We start from the raw sequence: 19,186 nt of genomic DNA, 5'->3' as shown, positions 1-19,186 counted from the left end.
ACTACAGGTCCAGACCAGCCACTTCATGGAGACCTGCTCCACAGCAATGTACTCTCCGCAGTACTGTGTGGGTTGGGGAGTGTGTTTGGCATCTACTGTAGCCAGGGTATGTTTTTCTGCACACTCACACACACACACACAGGTGGCGAGACCTTTAGCAAGTGTTTATGCATTAACAAAAAAGACTTATTGAGAAACAATTCCCTTGGTTTTGTGCAGAGGAGTTGTAACTTTTTAATAGCCCAGTGTTTCTAACACATTATCTGCGTGGACCTGTCCGTGGTGTGAATGCACGGCATATTATTTAGTGCTGCCAGTTAGAGCCCACTGCTTCACCCCCAGGTGCAGCCCATCATGCTGAATAATCCCAGTATGTATTATACATGGCTCCATTTATAGCCCTAGATAGTCATTTACTCAGGCTAATCAGGTTGTTCCCTATTCTTAGCCATGGAGGCTTGCTCCGAGGCGTGTGCCGGGCCAGGTGTGTAATCAGTTTGGCATCAGAGCTGCTCTGTTGGGAGACGAGGGTTTGTCCCCCATAGATCTCATCTCATAGAATGTCCACCAGTGTACCCCTCCTCTCCTTGTACTAGAGTGATGGCTGAGGCCTACATCTCACCGCCACTCCTCTCCTTGTACTAGAGTGATGGCTGAGGCCTACATCTCACCGCCACTCCTCTCCTTGTACTAGAGTGATGGCTGAGGCCTACATCTCACCGCCACTCCTCTCCTTGTACTAGAGTGATGGCTGAGGCCTACATCTCACCGCCACTCCTCTCCTTGTACTAGAGTGATGGCTGAGGCCTACATCTCACCGCCACTCCTCTCCTTGTACTAGAGTGATGGCTGAGGCCTACATCTCACCGCCACTCCTCTCCTTGTACTAGAGTGATGGCTGAGGCCTACATCTCACCGCCACTCCTCTCCTTGTACTAGAGTGATGGCTGAGGCCTACATCTCACCGCCGCTCCTCTCTTTGGGGAGAAACATTGAGCCAGGTCCTCTGAGGAACAGAGAGTAGTGGAGTGTAACGTCTGGATACTGCTGAGAAGATCTGATCTGGAGCTGCGTCAGTCTTCAGTGTGGTCCCTTTATCTTCTCTCTCTTCTCTCTCTCTTTCTCCTTCGCTCTCTCTTCCTCTATCGCAGTATCTATTTATCTTCCTCCCTTCATGCTTTCTCCTCTTTCACTCTCTGCTTTGTCCCCTTTCCCTCTCTATCTCCCCACCACTCTCTCTCTCTCTTCCCCCTCTCTCACCCTCCCTAGCCCTCTCCACCCAGCAGGGGTAGAGGAGTTTTAGGCTCCGAGTAGACTAGAACAGTGGGAGTCAAAGCAAAGCTGCTCTGTGTGGTAGGTACTGTAGGTAGGTTATCTCTGCTCATCACTGACAGAGCCCCCTATAGCCCTGACAAGTACATCATTTATGATACAGTATTTGATAAGAGTGCAAATGAACCACGATGTGTAGAAAGCAATACCGGAGACAAATGTTAATTCAATACCAGAGGTAATAAGCAACGATGCACACGGGGTGTGATATATTGCCGTGGTTAACCCGTGAAGTGTTTTTCACACTGAGACTGTGTGTGTGTGTGTGTGTGTGTGTGTGTGTGTGTGTGTGTGTGTGTGTGTGTGTGTGTGTGTGTGTGTGTGTGTGTGGACCAGGGTGTATTAGCTGGGAATAATGAGTTTCAGAGCTCATATTTCAGCCCACTGCCTATTGTTATTCATTATGAAGAGAAGTTGTACTTGTGCAAAGATGAGAGGGGGGAAAAAAATATTGTGGACCAGAATCTTCTATAAGATCTCCCACCCACCCCCCAAAAGACGGGTGAGACTAATAAAGAGTGTTTTTTTCCCAAACAATCCTCAATCCTTATCGGCTCGCATTAATCCATAATTGATACCGGCCTCCACAGAAGCCTCTGGCTTAATGGAAACAGGCTCTCCCCTACGTGGACAGTTCCTTTCTTTAGTCTAGTTTTCCAATTGTTTCTTTAGTCTTGTTTTATCACATGGTGTGTCTGTGTTTTCCTTTGCAACGCTCCCTCTTGAGTAAGTAACCAATACAAGCACACAGAGTAGTACCCTCCAAGTGTTTCAAGAACAAAGAATACATTTGGAATGTATATGCAGTGCTTCCTCCTCAGAAATGCAAAACAGCCAACAACAACATTCTTCTGGTCTGGTTGGCAGGAAGGACTTCCATCTTTATCACATTACTACAAGGAGGAGGGCTAGCTTCCAAGATGGCTGACGATAAGGCAGAAGGATGCCTCGGAATGTGTTCCCAATATGTGGCAGGTAGCTTCTACTCTTAATCTTTTCTTTCCCGCTGGCGCTGTTCGTGCTGAAGTCGCTGGTGGTCTTGGTATTGCTGTTGTCGGCCGTTCTACTTCAGATACTTTGCCTATACTGACCTCAATGCACCATTTCACAGGGATTTCCCTTCACTGGTATAATAGGTTTAACGAGATGCTGCCATGTTGTTGGAATGAAAACCTGAATCTACAGTAGGCCTCCAGGACAAAAGACTAAGGAACCCTGGCTTAAGGAGTTGCATCTAACATTCCAGTGCTCTGGTCCTCCTATAAGTACCTGTCTTCTAGTTCCCCTACGTGACTGGAACGATGCCTCCAGATAGTCATGCCAAAGACGGGCCAACCCAGGCCACGGTACTGCAGGGCCCCGGTGTGGTCGGGGGAGAGGCGCTCCAGCGCTACATTGGCAGCCAACAGGAGCCAACAGGAGGATTAAGGTCCCTTAAATCTCTAGGCTGCAGTGTATTTCTCAGGAGCCCGTCCAACTCTCCCTGGAAATCCCTGGCTGAGGTGTTCTGAAGCCTTCTGCCGCGACCACAGAATGAGAGAGGAGCGTATACAAAAACTTGGCTGCGGTTTTATAGTTACGGAAATGTCTGAATCCACAGAGAAAAGCCAAGCTGTGTCGTGGATGTGAAGGAGCAGGTGGTATATATTACAGCTGTGATGGATTACAGCAGTCAGCCTGCCACGATACATTTGATGTGGACTTAAAGTAACGTTAGGGGACGTTCATCCCGAAAGAATGGTCGTTAATCGCTCTTTAGCGGGGGATTTGCTATAATTCGAGTCTTAAGTCTTGGCTGTCTCACACATTGAACAGAATCTGTTGTACGTGGATGTGGCCGAATCAACATGTATTATCGTGAACATTGTCTCTGGGGTTCTTTTTGAAGTTCTCCCAACACCTCGTTTTGGATCCTCCATTCAGAGCTGATGACGTTGGAGAAATACTTGGGAGTTAGCTAGCTAGTGTTTCTGACTGGGCTCCAATGCCAGGGTGCTGATTTGAAAATTACCAGTAGTAACAGTAGGCTGATAAGTACTACCCAGAGCCATAATATTTAGAGGGTTAGGACAACTTTTACAATGTTATATATTTTGACATTCTCGACATTCAGATAGTTACATAGCATTGTTTAAATATTCCGCCTGTAATGTTAGTGGGGAGCTAACATGGCTGCCGTAGAATGTCGAAGTGTCATGTGAATGCATCATAATGCAGAAACGTCATTTGCCCAACTCTCTAAATGCATGGACCTGGTCCAACCTACTCCCAACTAAACGTGGTTCCAGGTGCTCAAGTCCACCTACCATAGATGTTATGGGATTTTGATGGAAATGTCTTACCTTTCAGTCGAAGAGGCTCTCCTCAGAATGATCAACATCTACTAATCCAGTGTTTACCAAACCTCTCCTCGAGTACCCCAACCATGGTGCTTATCTGATGTATTTCAGACAGTACTAACACTCCGGAATCAATTTGTCAACTGACACTGTACTAATGGATATCGACTTGAAGTGGGATATTGGGATATTAGGAAAACAGTCTGCTACAGTAGAGTCCCAGAGGTTCTCTCGTTCTCTCCATCTCTCTCTCACCATCTCTCTCTCTCCACCCAGCATCCTCTAACCACTCCTCTGGTAATGTCTATTGAGATGCAGAGCGTCTGGCACGGTTTACCTGCTCAATGGGAAACCCGGTCCCTCCGTGCCTCCACTGCTAAACGACTCAAAAGTTTGTTTACTCCACACGTTCAGCATCAAACGGCTTCTTTAACTAGTTAATCAGTGGGGTTTTTTTTCTTCTCCAAACGGTTCGGTTTGTTTTCCCTATTGACTCAGGGTTAGGTTTGCTATCCGAGATGTTTTCCAATGAGGTGTATCGTATCGTGATGATGTGATGGATGCAGAGGAAGAGGGTGTTCTGATTGGGTAATGTTTAACAAATTTGTGTGTTTGTGTGTGTGTGTGCGTGCCTGTGAATGTGTGTGTGTGTGTGTGTGTGTGTGTGTGTGTGTGTGTGTGTGTCTCCAGGTGGCCCTCCATGCGTGTGGCGTTGCGACAGACATGGTGGTAGAGCAGTGTATCCAGGCGGGAGCGACCTTCGTGGTCAGCCCCTGCTGCTACGGCTTCGTCCAGAACACACTGAGGTTCACCTTCCCCAGGAGGTCTGTCTGCCTGTCTGTCTCAATGTATGTCTTTCTGCCTGTCTCTCTGTCTCAATGTATGTCTTTCTGCCTATCTGTCTGTCACTGTCTGTCACTGTCTGTCACTGTCTGTCACTGTCTGTCACTGTCTGTCTGTCTGTCTGTCTGTCTGTCTGTCTGTCTGTCTGTCTGTCTGTCTGTCTGTCTGTCTGTCTGTCTGTCTGTCTGTCTGTCTGTCTGTCTGTCTGTCTGTCTGTCTGTCTGTCTGTCTGTCTGTCTGTCTGTCTGTCTGTCTGTCTGTCTGAGTTGTCTTTATCTTGTGCCTCCTTACCCATCTTCTTCTGTTAACTTTATCGACTGTATCTCCCACCATTTCTGCCTCTCTCTCTCCCTCTCTCTCGCTCCACCGGTCTCTCCATCTTCATTTGTACCTCTCTGCCTCCTCTATCTGCGTTGTTCTCTGGCTTATGTTTTCTTCCACAGCATCTACGACTTCTGTGTCACCCTGCTCTCTCATTCAGTCCATTCAATCAGCATTAGGAGAATGATCTTTCAGTACAGGGCTGCTGTCACAAAATGACAGAGTAAAAAAACTACTGCATAACCAAATAAGTTGGCGAACACAAATCACTGATTTCTCCGAAAATGTCTTCTGCTCATTTCATTCTGGGGCCGAGCCGGAACAACTTATGCGTTTGATGCCTTGATATTTTCCTAGGCTGAGGTATGATCCGAAGAGTGTGAATTGTGCTTGAGGGCATGAACACGAGGGAGAGGGAGATAAATGTAGGAGCTAGTTTTTTATGCTGTTGTTCCTGTTGCCATGACAGCACTCTGACTGGCTGGTGTGTGAAGTGGCTGGTATGAGAACTAGGAGGAAGGATACATGACATGTTGACAACACAAAGGCCTCAATGACCACAAAACATGGTATTCTAAAGCGAGAATGCACTGAAGGTTGTGGTATATCATTGCTACTGGCATAGCTAAAGGCTATTACTGGATATGAGGTGGGCCCTGTAGCAGTGTCAGTATTCATGCTACTCTGCAGTACACCACAGCCTTAACTAGTTCGTCCTCAGGTTATGGTCCTGAAGACAAACTTTCACCAAGAGTCAACATACCAAGTTCAAATTCCCAGGTGTTTTTTTTTATATTCAGCATGTGGATGTGTGTATGTCATCTTTTACAGTACCTAGCTATGGAGTATGTGACCGAGAGGCTATAGCCGGCCAAGTGAAACATTAGAGTCCTCAACTGAGTGGTCTGACTACCCGTGATGTGACATGACCTTTGACATCTTCGGTGCTATGTTGATTATTAGCTAGCTTTAAGCTCTTTCTCACTACTCTTTAACATCACAAACAAACTGCCAGTTTCCAAGGACATCAGATAAAGAACTTGCTCAAAATGAGCATTGTTTGTGTTTTTGTTACATATGGAGTTTAGCATCAGAAGATAGTTTGTTATATCATGACTTACAAAAGAAGATGGACTTAGTATGTGAATGGCAGTGTAAACTATAGACACTAGTACAATGCAATACAAATAGTTTTCCCACAGAAAAGCACAACGTGCAGATTTACTGAAAAGTCTTTACACTTTAATCATCTTTTCTCTGAGCATTATTCCGAAAATATCTCACTTCTTTCAAATTGTCTCTTTTTTGCAGCAAAAGGTTTCTGGAGACACTGAGTTACAAGGTAGGTTCAATTCATTTCAAATGAGGGTTAGATTTCCCACGCAATGTATTATTTGTTTGGATGCATATATCAGCAGCGAAGATTGAACTAAGCCAGATTAAATTAGTCTTTTTTATTTATGGTAATTGCGAACAGTGTTCTCCTACACAGGCTACAACAGTTTTGATCCCTCAGTTATAAAGCATAATAATTTACACTCATGCTGAAACCTGTTGCCCCCTTGCCGGGAATTAGTTAGCATATCTCTCGCTCTGCTGTTCTCCCTCCATCTCTCTCTCTGTTCTCCCTCCATCTCTCTCTCTGATCTCCCTCCATCTCTCGCTCTGTTCTCCCTCTCTCTCTCTCTCTGTTCTCTCTCTCTCCATCTCTCTCTCCTCTCTGTTCTCTCTCCTCCATCTCTCTCTCTGTCTCTCCCTCCATCTCTCTCTCTCTGTTCTCCCTCCACTCTCTCTCTCTGTGCTCTCCCTCCATCTCTCTCTCTCTGTGCTCCTCCCTCCATCTCTCGTCTCTGTGATCTCTCTCCCTCCATCTCCTCTCTCTGTGCTCTCCCTCCATCTCTCTCTCTGCTCCCTCATCTCTCTCTGCTCTCTCTGTTTCTGCTCTCTCTCTCTCTCTGTTCTCTCTCTGTCCTCTCTCTCTCTGTTCTCCCTCCCATCTCTCTCTCTGTTCTCCCTCCTGTCTCTCTCTCTCTCCATCTCTCTCTCTCTGTCTCTCCCTCCATCTCTCTCTCTCTGTGCTCTCCTCCTCCATCTCTCTCTCTGTGATCTCTCTCATCTCTCTCTCTCTGATCTCCCTCCATCTCTCTCTCTCTCTCTGATCTCCCTCCATCTCTCTCTCTCTGTTCTCCCTCCACTCTCTCTCTCTCTCTGCATCTCCCTCCATCTCTCTCTGTTCTCCCTCCATCTCTCTCTCTCTCTGTCTCTCCCTCCATCTCTCTCTCTGTGCTCTCCCTCCCTCCATCTCTCTCTCTGTGTTCTCCCTCCATCTCTCTCTGTGCTCTCCCTCCATCTCTCTCTCTGTGCCCTCCCTCCACTCTCTCTCTCTTCTCCCTCCATCCCTCTCTCTCTCTCTTGTCTCTCCCTCCATCTCTCTGTTCTCCCTCCATCTCTCTGTGCTCTCCCTCCATCTCTCTCTCTCTCTGCTCTCCCTCCATCTCTATCTCTGTGCTCCCTCCATCTCTCTCTTCTCCCTCCACCTTTCTCTTCTCCCTCCAGCATATGATCTACACCCTCTAACTCAACTCTGGACCTCAAAGCCATTTCCACTGCCTTTTTTCATTGTTCCCCTTAATCAGGGACTGATTTAGACCTGGCACACCAGGTGGGTGCAATTAATTATCAGGTGGAACAGAAAACCAGCAGGGTCCAGACCTTGTAGGAGAGAGTTGAGTACCCCTGGTCTAGACTCTAGGGGTTGTTTTGGTATTGGGCCATAATATCCACTAACTGGACTCTGTGGTTGAACCATCCACACAGACTCTCTGGGTTTGAATGACATGAACAGCCAGACACATTCAACCATTTGTTTTGGTTACATGTTCAACCATGTTTCTGTGAATAACAGATTAAGTTATTACAACAGCTGATGGTACTTTCTATCTGGGTCATAATCAAGAGATGTTCTGTAATGATATTGTAGCGAGCGGGGCATGGAAGCGAACCCAGGCCGCTGGCGTGAAAGGAAGTCGCACTACGCATTGTGCCAGTAGGTTTAACCCACTTTGTGGGAATTGTATTGTCTCATAAAGCGAGGATCACGACAACATTGATATTGGATCAAAATGATGGTCTATGTCAAAAAGAATTGCTTGGTAAAACATGTTCCCCTCCTCTCTAAATAATTAAATAACTTAAAACTAACAAGCAACCATGATGATATGAAAAACAGTGGAGCAACACCTGTGACTACAAATGACATAGTGGGATACGTAGACTTCGTTTAAACAGGCAGCCCAATTCTGCTCTTTTGCCCAATTAATGCCTAAAGCTCTGATCTAGATACAAAAATGTACCATGGTGCTACAATGGTACTTTCACGTATACCATGGTATAGTCTGAATCATGGAAATGTACCATGGTTTTATCCTTGAACTATGATGGTACCGCCAAGCACCTAAATAATCAACATGGTATTTCATCATGTATACAATGGATAATGGAAATCCCATGGATTTAACCTGCGTTATACATTCTACCATGGTAACGCACAACCATAATAGTACCATTGTGGTTTTATTCATTGTACAACTATGGTACATTTTTGTAAGTGCTGATTGGTCAAAAGATACAAAAATCCCTCCCAAGAAACATACTGCAGATTGTTGAAAAAAAGATGCATATGTATGTGATTATATGGACATGATTAACACCCTTAAGACAATGGACAATATTGATCGGGAGATGCTTATGGTTCGCTTTGATGTTGATTCACTCTAAACAAACATCCCCCACCAGGCAGGCCTAGAAGCTATGGAAGCTCTGGCACACTGTCTTAGTCAACGACCCAGCGGTACACTCCCTAGCACTAACTGTATTGTCGAACTCGCTGACATTATTCTGACTGAGAACTTTTTCATGTTTGAAAATGAAATGTTCATTCAACAAAAGGGAACTGCTATGGGTAGTAAAATGGCACCGAATTATGCCCACCTGTATGTGGGGTTGTTTGAGAATAATTGTTATTTTCAGCCCTAACAGTCCATTCTTGGGCCAAATCAAGCTCTGGAAACGCTTCATTGATGACACATCTCTTCTATTCCAGGGCACAGCAGAGGAACTTCATCAATTCCACTCCTTCATCAATACAAGCAGTGAGCATCTGATATTCACGCTCACCTTTCATGCAGATGTAACAAGTTTTCTGGACATTTTCACAAAGAGGGCGGGGGTGGCTTTAGCACGGACCTATACAGGAAGCCGACGGACAGGAATTCCCTGTTACGCGGAGATAGCTTCCACCCTACACCCCTGAAAAAGAGTCTCCTATCAGCCAGTACAGTCACATATGCAGGATCTGTAGTACACAGAGTGACTACGACAAGCGTACTGTCTGGATGAGCGCATCAGACAACGGGGTTACCCAGAGTATTTTCTGCATGACCCACTGGACAGTTAGAAAAATATGACCCAGGATGACAGCCTCACTCCAAAACCTCCCCACCCCCCTGACCAACAGGTCCTTTGCTTTCTTCAATACTCCTCACTTGGCTAACAGTTAGACCACATAAACACTGGTACATCTTGAGCACTGACCCACAACCTGCAAAGGTCTGATTTTCCACCGGTGCCAAGTAGCACCGGGATAGTAATTACAGATGTGGCCAATGTACCCACTACCCAGTGTAACTTTACGAACAAATGCACAACATTCAATCACCCCATCGCAGGCAAGTGTTATAGCCCTGAAAGGTGGAAATATAGAAATAAATCACACAGAGATGTAGCTTCGGTTTCAAGTCACTTGTAATGAGGGTTTTCATATAAAATCATCAACCATTTACATACACTACCGCTCAAAAGTTTTAGAACACCTATCATTCAAGTTTTTTTGTTTTTTTTACTATTTTCTACATTGTAGAATAATAGTGACGACATCAAAACAATGAAATAACACATGGAATCATGTGGTAACCAAAAAACCCTTAAACAAATTTAAATATATTTTATATTTGAGATTCTTCAAATAGCCACCCTTTGCCTTGATGACAGCTTTGCACACTCTTGGCATTCTCTCAACCAGTTTCACCTGGAATGCTTTTCCAACAGTCTTGAAGGAGTTCCCACATGTGCTGAGCACTTGTTGGCTGCTTTTCCTTCACTCTGCGGTCTGACTCATCCCAAACCATCTCAATTTGGTTGAGGTCGGGGGATTGTGGAGGCCAGGTCATCTGATGCAGCCCTCCATCACTCTCCTTGTTGGTAAAATAGCCCTTACACAGCCTGGAGGTGTGTTAGGTCATTGTCCTGTTGAAAAACAAATTATAGTCCCTAGGGTTGCAAAGGGTCAGAAACTTTCCGGTAGATTTCCGGAAATTTTCCATGGGAAGTTGAGCCTGGGAATTTTGCTTAAATTCATCAAAAACGTTTGCTTATAACAGTGAACCTTTTTGTGGGACACACATAAGGCAATTCTAGGTCTTGTGACATATTTTGGTTAAACTATCCCCAATTTAATGGAATTGCTACCCTCTGCATGCACAGTGCATTCTTCCATCACATGTGCAGTGCATTCTTCCATCACATGTACAGCTGATTCTCAAGACCTTGCACACTAATGAGCCAAGGACTACATGCTTTCTGGTGAGTTTTGATTTCAATACTGGGTGGGGTGAATATATTTTATTTGACATGCATGCCTTTTTGTTAACTAATAAATAGTAGTCTACAGAAAAGTGTGTTTTAAATAATTACTAACTTGTTAACAATTTCTGCTAGTTAGTTTTTGCTACCATGTAGGTTTTAGCTTGCTTGGGCCTGCTAACTGAGGAGAGTTAATTCACCTGTTTCCATACGCGTATCTTACAAAGGAGTTGTTTTAATCTAACTGCTTAACTATTTATCTGTACAGGGAATTGTATGTGGGTTTTACAGGAAAATGTCACGGGCACTATCTGATGTTTGGAGACTTCACTGCAGCTAATGTAGAAGGAAAATCTGTGTACATTTAAAAATAATGTGCAAAATCATATGTGAAGAATGCAACAGAGATGCAGAATCATCTGGCCAAGTGCATAAAGTTCCCTCAGCACTCACAACAAGCAATCTCTGACAAAAGTCCCTCTTTTCGAGGTGAAAATGATGAATCGAGCTGTGTATGCAACTGGTTCACCTCTGATGCTCACAGGAAATGTGTATTGGAAGAGATTTCTGAATGTTCTTTGCCCAGCATACACCCCTCCAACCAGACATGCTTTATCTACACATTTTGCTGGATGCAGAGTTTCAACAGAGTTCAAGTGAAGGTCAAGCAAATCATAGAGAAAGTCCCATACACGCCGCAGCGTACATGTTGGACCCCAAGTATGCTGGCAAGAGCATCATGTCTGGTGCAGAGATCAACAAAGCCTATGGTGTCATCACTACCGTGTCTCGCCACCTTGGCCTGGATGAGGGCAAGGTTGTTGGCAGTCTGGCGAGGTACACTTCCAAGCAAGGGCTTTGGGATGGAGATGCAATATGGCGGTCATGCCAACATATCTCATCAGCCACCTGGTGGAAGGGAATTTGTGGATCTGAGACTCTTTCCCCTGTTGCCTCCATCATCCTCCAAATCCCACCAACATCAGCCGCCTCAGAGCGCAACTGGTCCTTGTTTGGGAACACACACACCAAAGCACGCAACAGGCTGACCAATACAAGGGTTGAAAATTGGTGGCCATCCAGGCAAATTTGAGGCTTTTTGAGCCTGACATCGAGCCATCCTCAACACGGTTGGAAGGTGACAGTGAAGATGAGGCCTCAGAGTCTAATGTTCAAGAGGTGGACTTTGAGGAGGTCCAGGGAGAAGACATGGAAGCCTGAGAGGAAGACAACCAAAGCTTTAGTTTCTAGACTATCATTTTACAGATGTATGTTGAAAACGTTTTTGGGAGATGCGATGGATCATTGGGGCTCATTCAATATTCCCTTTCTTTTGTGGTTCAGTGAAATCATGCCGTGTGAAGAGTCAACTCATTTAACTGAAGTTCAATTCGTAACTAAGTAGTATTTTTTTCTATTGGAAGGATTTAATCATTTGCAATTATGTCTACCGTAAATTCCGGACTATAAGCCGCAACTTTTTTCCCACGCTTTGAACCTCGCAGCTTAAACAATGACGCGGCTAATATATGGATTTTTCCCGCTTTCAATTTTCTTTCTTCCAAAAAAACACATTCTGTGACGGGCTCAGTTTTTTGGCGGCATGAAGCTTTCATTAGACCAATGAAATTGCTGAACGGGTTAAGGTCAAACAACTTTTTTGTTTACTGTTTAGATTACATCGAGCGCTCTCAAACTTCCCATCATTCTGATTACGGTAGTCATTTTGTCACCCTCATCATGGCAAAGACACGGAGAAATGCATATGATGCAGCTTTCAAGTTGAAGGCGATTGATCTGGCTGTTGGAAAAGGAAATAGAACTGCTGCACGGGAGCTTGGTCTTAATGAGTCGATGATAAGACGTTGGAAACAGCAGCGTGAGGAATTGACTCAGTGCAAAAAGACAACTAAAGCTTACTGCAAATTTTTTATTTTTTGTTACAAGCCGTGTTTCGTTCAAGGCTATTTATTTTTGTTACAAGCCGTGTTTCGTTAAAGCCTATTTATTTTTGTTACAAGCCATGTTTCGTTAAAGCCTGTGTAAAGTTAATTTGTTTTAATGTACCGGTAGGCACCTGCGGCTTATAGACATGTGCGGCTTATTTATGTTCAAAATATATATATTTTTTTTAATTCAGTGGGTGCGACTTATATTCAGGTGCGCTTAATAGTCTTGAAATTACGGTACTTATAAGGTAAAAGGTTTATTCTGTCTCCATATAATACGGTAAATATATCCAATGCAAAAAAACATCTACATTTAAATGGTATTAATATAAATTTGAATATATTTCTGTTAATTCCCATATATTGCCATTAATTCCCATATTCCTGTTTATACCCACGGAAAGTCTCCACCTCTGAATATTCCCCAAAATGTACAACCCTAATAGTCCCACTAAGCCCAAACCTGATGGATGGCGTATCGCTGCAGAATGCTGTGGTAGCCATGCTGGTTTAGGGTGCCTTGAATTCTAAATAAATCACAGACAGTGTCACCAACAAAGCAACCCACCAATAACGCCACCTCCTCCATGCTTCACGGTAGGAAATACACATGCGGAGATCATTGGTTGTGGACTCCAGACCAAATTTTGGACTCCAGACCAAAGGACAAATTTCCATCAGTCTAATGTCCATTGCTCGTGTTTCTTGGCCCAAGCAAGTCTCTTCTTATTATTGGTGTCCTTTAGTAGGGGTTTCTTTGCAGCAATACAACCATGTAGGCGTGACGCATGCATTCTCCTCTGAACAGTTGATGTTGAGATGTGCCTGTTACTTAAACTCTGTGAAGCATTTATTTGGGCTGCAATTTCTGAGGCTGGTAAATCTAATGAACTTATCCTCTGCAGCAGAGGTAACTCCGTGTCTTCCTTTCCTGTGGCGGTCCTCGTGAGGTTCAACATAGCGCTTGATGGTTTTTGCGACTGCACTTCATGTCTTAAAGTAATGATCAACTGTCGTTTCTCTTTGCTTATTTGAGCTGTTCTTGCCATAATATGGACTTGGTATTTTACCAAATAGGGATATCTTCTGTATACCACCCCCACCTTGTCCCAACACAACTGATTGGTTCCAACGTATTAGGAAGGATAGAAATTCCACAAATTAACTTTTAACAAGGCACACCTGTTAATTGAAATGCATTCCAGGTGACTACCTCATGAAGCTGGTTGAGAGAATACCAAGAGTGTGCAAAGCTGTCATCAAGGCAAAGGGTGGCTACTTTGAAAAATCTCAAATATAAAATATATTTTGATTTATCACTCTTTTTGCTTACTACATGATTCCGTATGTCTTATTTCATAGTTTGATGTCTTCACTATTATTCTACAATGTAGAAAATGTATAAAAAATTGTTTTTCCTTTGTCATGATGGGTTATTGTGTATTGATTGATGAGAGAAAAAAACGAATCAATTTTAGAATAAGGCTGTAACAAAATGTGGAAAACGTCAAGGGTTCTGAATATTTTCAGAATGCACTGTATATATTGGATTTTATGTAACTACTACAGTGCCTATCTAATTATTGGAGGTATACAAGTTGTTTTTGAAATAGGTCACTGTATCTACGGCCAACGCACGTCCTGCGCGTAATGGTCATATTGGCGGGTATTTCAAGTTTCCAACATAATATTTTTTACTGTTGCCTAAAAAAGGTTCTGGATAGAACCAAAAAGGGTTATATGCTTGCTTCATATATGGCACCCCTAAAGGTTCTATATATATTTATATACTAAACAAAAATATCAACCCACCATGTAAAGTGTTGGTCCAATGTTTCATGAGCTGAAATAAATGATGCCAGAAATGTTCCATACACACTTAAAGCCTATTTCTCTCACATTTTGTGCACAATTTTGTTTACATCCAAGATCCACTTGACAGGTGTGGCATATTACACAGGTGCACCTTGTGCTGGGGACAATAAAAGGCCACTCTAAAATGTGCAGTTTTGTCTCACAACACAATGCCACAGATGTTACAAGTTTTGAGGGAGCATGCAATTGGAATGATGACTGCAGGAATGTCCACCAGAGCTGTTTCCAGAGAATTGAATGTTCATTTCTCTACCATAAACTGCCTCAAACTTCGTTTTAGAGAATTTGGCAGTATGTCCAACTTGCCTCACAACCACAGAACACGTGTAATCATGCCACCCAGGACCTCCACATCCGTCTTCTTCACCTGCAGGATCATCTGAGACCAGCCACCCGGACAGCTGATGAAACGGAGGAGTATTTCTCTCTGTAATAAAGCCCTTTCATGGGTAAAAACTCATTCTGATTGGCTGGGCCTGGCTCCCCAGTGGGCTGCCCCCTGCTCAGTCATGTGAAATCCATAGATTAGGGCCTAATGAATTGATTTCAATTGACTGATTTCCTTATATGAACTGTAACTCACTAAAATCGTTGAAATTGTTGCATGTTGCGTTTATAGTTTTGTTCAGTATAGAAACGAAATTGGTTCCATATAAAACCCTATATGGAACACAAGGGTTCTATATGGAACCAATTTTGGTTCAGTGAAGAAGAACCCAATGGGGTTCTGATCAAAAGACTCTACAAAAGTGTTCGAAACAGAACCTTATATGCCATATATGAAGCAACCAATAAAACGCTTTTGGTTCTATCCAGAACCTTTTTTTCTGATTTGTAGGTGTTAACTCGGCCCGATTGTATATATATAATCCTTTATAACTCTTATCTACCTCTGTGATTAATTATGATTGACTATGCGCAAAAGTGAATTGAACTGTCTTTTTAAATACATTTATAATGTTGAGCCAAATATCTACCCTGGGAGTTCAATTCAGGGATGATGTCATTGAAGGATGGGTGGATTTGCAGTGATGTTGCAGTGATGATGATCTGAGACCTTTTTAACGTTTATCCTCTAAAGCACAATCTGTGCATTTATGGGCAAATATGATGATACCTTTGGGTTCCCTCAGAAGTTAGTCCTAAAGTATGTTTTGTACTGTCAATTCTGTACAGGGTGTGTTGGCAGGAGGCTAGAACTCCTTATTACTGGGTGGGCGATGGTACTGCGTGTCTGAGCAGGCTATGCAATTAATTAAGCCATCCAAAGTATGCACAGACAGTGCGTGAGTGCAACCAATATCACACATGGAAAGGCTCCCTTGTGAAAGAGATCTTGGTCTCAGTGGGACTCCCAAATTAATGAATAAATTAACCGTCGCCAATTTGCATGTTTATTTTTTTTATCTATGGATTTCCAGCCTACCTCTGCGTAAAGTGGCACAGCACTATACCACGACAAATGACTAGCAACAGTGTATTCACAACAGTCATGCTGACGAGCAGTGCCCGCTCCGACTGCGATGATGTGTTTTCATTGGGTAGCAGCCCAGTGAACTTGTGCGGAGAGATAGAGAAACAGAGAGAGAAGAAACCTGCGGGGTCCATTTAACACCAGTAGAGTGCACTCCGCTCCACACGCGCTGGGTCACTTCACGAGAAAGCAACGGGCTGGTTTCTCCCGCTGCCTTTGCTGCACCTCCGAAACATTTTCAATGATCGGAGTCGGTTTGAAGGACAACAGCGAATCTCCTCTCATGCCAGTGCGTGTTTAACGTTGGGAGGGAACACATCTCCGCTGTTTCGTTTCGTTTTAACGATTTAACACCGCAGTGTACAGTCCGACGTTTCACTTGGATTTTAGGAGAGCAAGCGCGGTGTGCGCTCATTCCCCTAACCATGGAATTATGGATAAAGTTGATGGTGTTGTACGGTTTCTGTTTAGGGGCAAGTGCTGAGAATGACGGCAGGTAAGTGCACACATCTACACATCTTGTTCAATAGGCTACAGTTCATACATTTTTGTTTAAAACAATCATTCTATCAATTATGTTGTTTTTAGAAGTGTTCAAATTGCGTTGGTGATTGTGGAATGTGGAGAAGGTGTTGCGCTCATAAACTCTTAGTGAGTTTTTAAAGAGGTTAATGTGTCCACGGAGATGCTATTAATTCGTAATTCTATGAACGCGACTTCCACATAGTGAGCATATGAGTTTGCAAGACTGAAACGTTGCTGATGTGCTGAAATTATTCGGGCTGTAGTCGCACTTGACTTGACGTACAGTGGAAAGAATAGACCTATACCAGTATAATCTATTTTCTTCTCCCTTATTTTCATAAAAATTATTAACATAATTGTTTATCTTGAATGAATGGTGTACTTTTATATATTAAAAAAATGAACATTAATATATGTTTCATGTTTTTGCTGTTGCTTTTTGTTTGGCATTCTTTATGCGGATCTACAAGGTCTATCTTAGTACGTAGGCCGAATACCACAGAGTTTCTTAACCATCTTTGGTAATACACAGTGTTTCGGTGTTTAGGCCTACATTTGTAAAACCCGAGTAGCCAGCAGCCTACTTTCTTCGCAAAGTCAGTTGCTTGGATTTCCCTCTCAATGAGCTGATATCATGGTGACAGCACCTACCTTGCCGGGTGGTTCATGTCCAAACACGAATCCGGTGAAGTATTTGGAAAGGAGAAAAGTGCCCAATCTAAAGAATGTTCCTGAGATTGAAATCTACATCTACCTTATCTGGTGAAGCTGTCATTTTTTTTCTCTCTCCATAAAATGAATGTTATACAGCTCTTAATAAGCAGTCGTAAAAACATCATACTCATGAATTCCATTTTAGGTCATTGTATATAAAATGACCTATATACTTTTTTCTACCTATATACACAGTAAGCCCTCTTGTATTCCAAATATGTATTCCTTCAGGATACGTTTTCAAGCTTGTTTATTAATAAGGCAGGTTCACTTTCACTGGACTGGCTCCAATGCACTTGCCTTGCAGTATTCATCATCATAAAGGCTGTTTCCTTTGGGAGAGTGATACAGTAGACTGAGGAACTGAAGGCTAGTTTGCATCCTATATGGCACCCTATTCCCTGTGGAGTTCCCAATGGGCCCTGGTCGAAAGTAGTGCATAATAAAGGGAATAGGGTGGCGGATTGGATCCTCAATCTGAGTGCATTGAAGACAACCTTTATTCTGTATCTCCATAGGATAGAGTTTCAGGTCTCACACTATAATTGGATTAGACTCCTTACAAAAAGCAATAGAGTGAGACAAATAGAGTTGGAGAGTATTTCTAAGACATGATATTACTCCAATAGTGAACGCAGTCAAGCATTTTAATTTGGTTTTGCACCCCCATTTATTATTGTCAGACAGACTGAGCCCTAAGCACAATCCATACCTCACTGATACCTTACACAAATAAGGTTTCAGAGTCAATAGAATATTTCTTAGGGATTGATAGGGCTGAACTTTCCTACCTGTCTGTCATTAAACACGGGTTGGGGCGTGTGTGTGTGTGTGTGTGTGAAGGTGAGAGTGTGTGAGGGATTGTATGTGTTTGTGGATGGTTACTCCAGGTTCTTGGTCACAGTGTCTAATGTTAGGTAATGTTAGTGTGTTGTGACAGGGTCACGGTCCCAATCTGGTGAGTTGTGCTGATATTTCCCCATGATGCCCTTCCCTGCCCAACCCATAATGATCATTTACATTAAACGAGCAGCATACGTAATTAGCGTCACCCTCTGATGGAGCGCGGCTTGTCACGCGGGTCATTATTGGCCTATTTCCCCGGTTATAAACCTGGCCTGCTGACTTCAATCTAAATTCATAGGGAGAGGGTCCTGTGAGATCACTGTGGAGGAAAGTCATTTATTATCTGAACTAGCTGTTTGGAGGAGAGAGCTAATGGGCTAAACTAGCACCTGAGGGGGGCGTCACCGCTCACTGGCCAGCCACAGCAAGGTCATTTTGTCCTGGTGGTAAATTGGCTCAAAACAGGCCTGATTAATTACAGATTAACTATACCTGTAATTCCCTGTTGAGGGGTTTTCATTACTCATCAACATTGTTGTCAGTAATGTTTTGTCCGAGGATGAAAAATGGCACTCAGCTAATCTTGTTGTGATGTGGTCTATAAGTGATTCTGTATTGTAATCAGGAAATGGACTATCTGAGGTAAGGTCACAACACTTTGCCTCGATGAAAGACTACACATCAGATAACATTTAAAGGACTAGTTCACTTTTTTTAAAGCCACAATCCTGAGTTTGTGTGTCAGAGCATTAATCAGACCATTGAACAGCTAGGAAGAGATATCTTATCCTAGTTGGATCCAGATTGCCCCTTTAAATAGCCACTACTCATGGAGGCTATTGCTCTACGATGATGTCGCTACGTTGCTTTGCTCCAGACACAGCCAATACATTCCAATCCTCCTCTCTCCAAGTTACTGCTCCAAACCATGTCCTCACTCTCCTTCCAAACATCCTTAGTATATTCTAACATTAGACCTTCAAAAATAGACAGACCTTATTTTAACCCCCAGGGTTGATGTTAAAATACTTGAATAAGTGTATACAGAGAAAGCAAGCCATTTTCCTGGAAATTGGTCAAAGTAATTTAGCAGGACTAGTGAAAAAGGCTACTTGTCAAGCGGTGCTTATAGAAGAGTGTGGTAGTAGTCGTTTTCAAAATAAAAGCGAGTCACTTTCATTAACATTTATGAAGCGATGCTCTCTTTAAAATGAGTGTGCTACTCGTCCTCAGGTATTTAGATTAAATGTGTATGCAAAGATTGTGTGTGTGTGCGTGTGTGTGTGTGTGTGTGTGTGTGTGTGTGTGTGTGTGTGTGTGTGTGTGTG

The 19,186-nt window shown here is 43.3% G+C and overlaps 2 protein-coding genes across 10 annotated transcripts in view; both read left to right on the top strand.

Annotated features, from left to right (window-relative positions):
• Positions 1 to 19,186, top strand: part of gstcd (glutathione S-transferase, C-terminal domain containing) — a gene marked incomplete at its 3' end in the record, with an annotated part of 65,608 nt that overhangs the window by 45,938 nt on the left and 484 nt on the right. The window contains 2 exon segments of the mRNA NM_001173910.1: positions 4,362 to 4,495; positions 6,147 to 6,177. Coding sequence (NP_001167381.1) covers positions 4,362 to 4,495; positions 6,147 to 6,177 — 165 coding nt within the window.
• Positions 15,905 to 19,186, top strand: part of LOC106610313 (nephronectin) — a 53,269-nt gene continuing 49,987 nt past the window's right edge. For 4 of the 9 annotated variants that reach the window (XM_045722887.2, XM_045722881.2, XM_045722883.2 and 1 more), the window contains exon 1: positions 15,908 to 16,269. In XM_045722887.2, the coding sequence (XP_045578843.2) occupies positions 16,199 to 16,269 (71 nt within the window). In that variant the 5' untranslated portion in view covers positions 15,908 to 16,198. Of the gene's footprint in view, positions 16,270 to 19,186 lie in introns of all 9 variants that reach the window. The other 5 variants (XM_045722879.2, XM_045722885.2, XM_045722878.2 and 2 more) reach the window with 3 other exon arrangements.

This window comes from Salmo salar, chromosome 08 (assembly GCF_965601325.2).
Source record: "Salmo salar chromosome 08, fSalSal1, whole genome shotgun sequence".
Classification (NCBI taxonomy): domain Eukaryota; kingdom Metazoa; phylum Chordata; class Actinopteri; order Salmoniformes; family Salmonidae; genus Salmo; species Salmo salar.
This window is presented reverse-complemented; position numbering and strand designations above follow the sequence as displayed.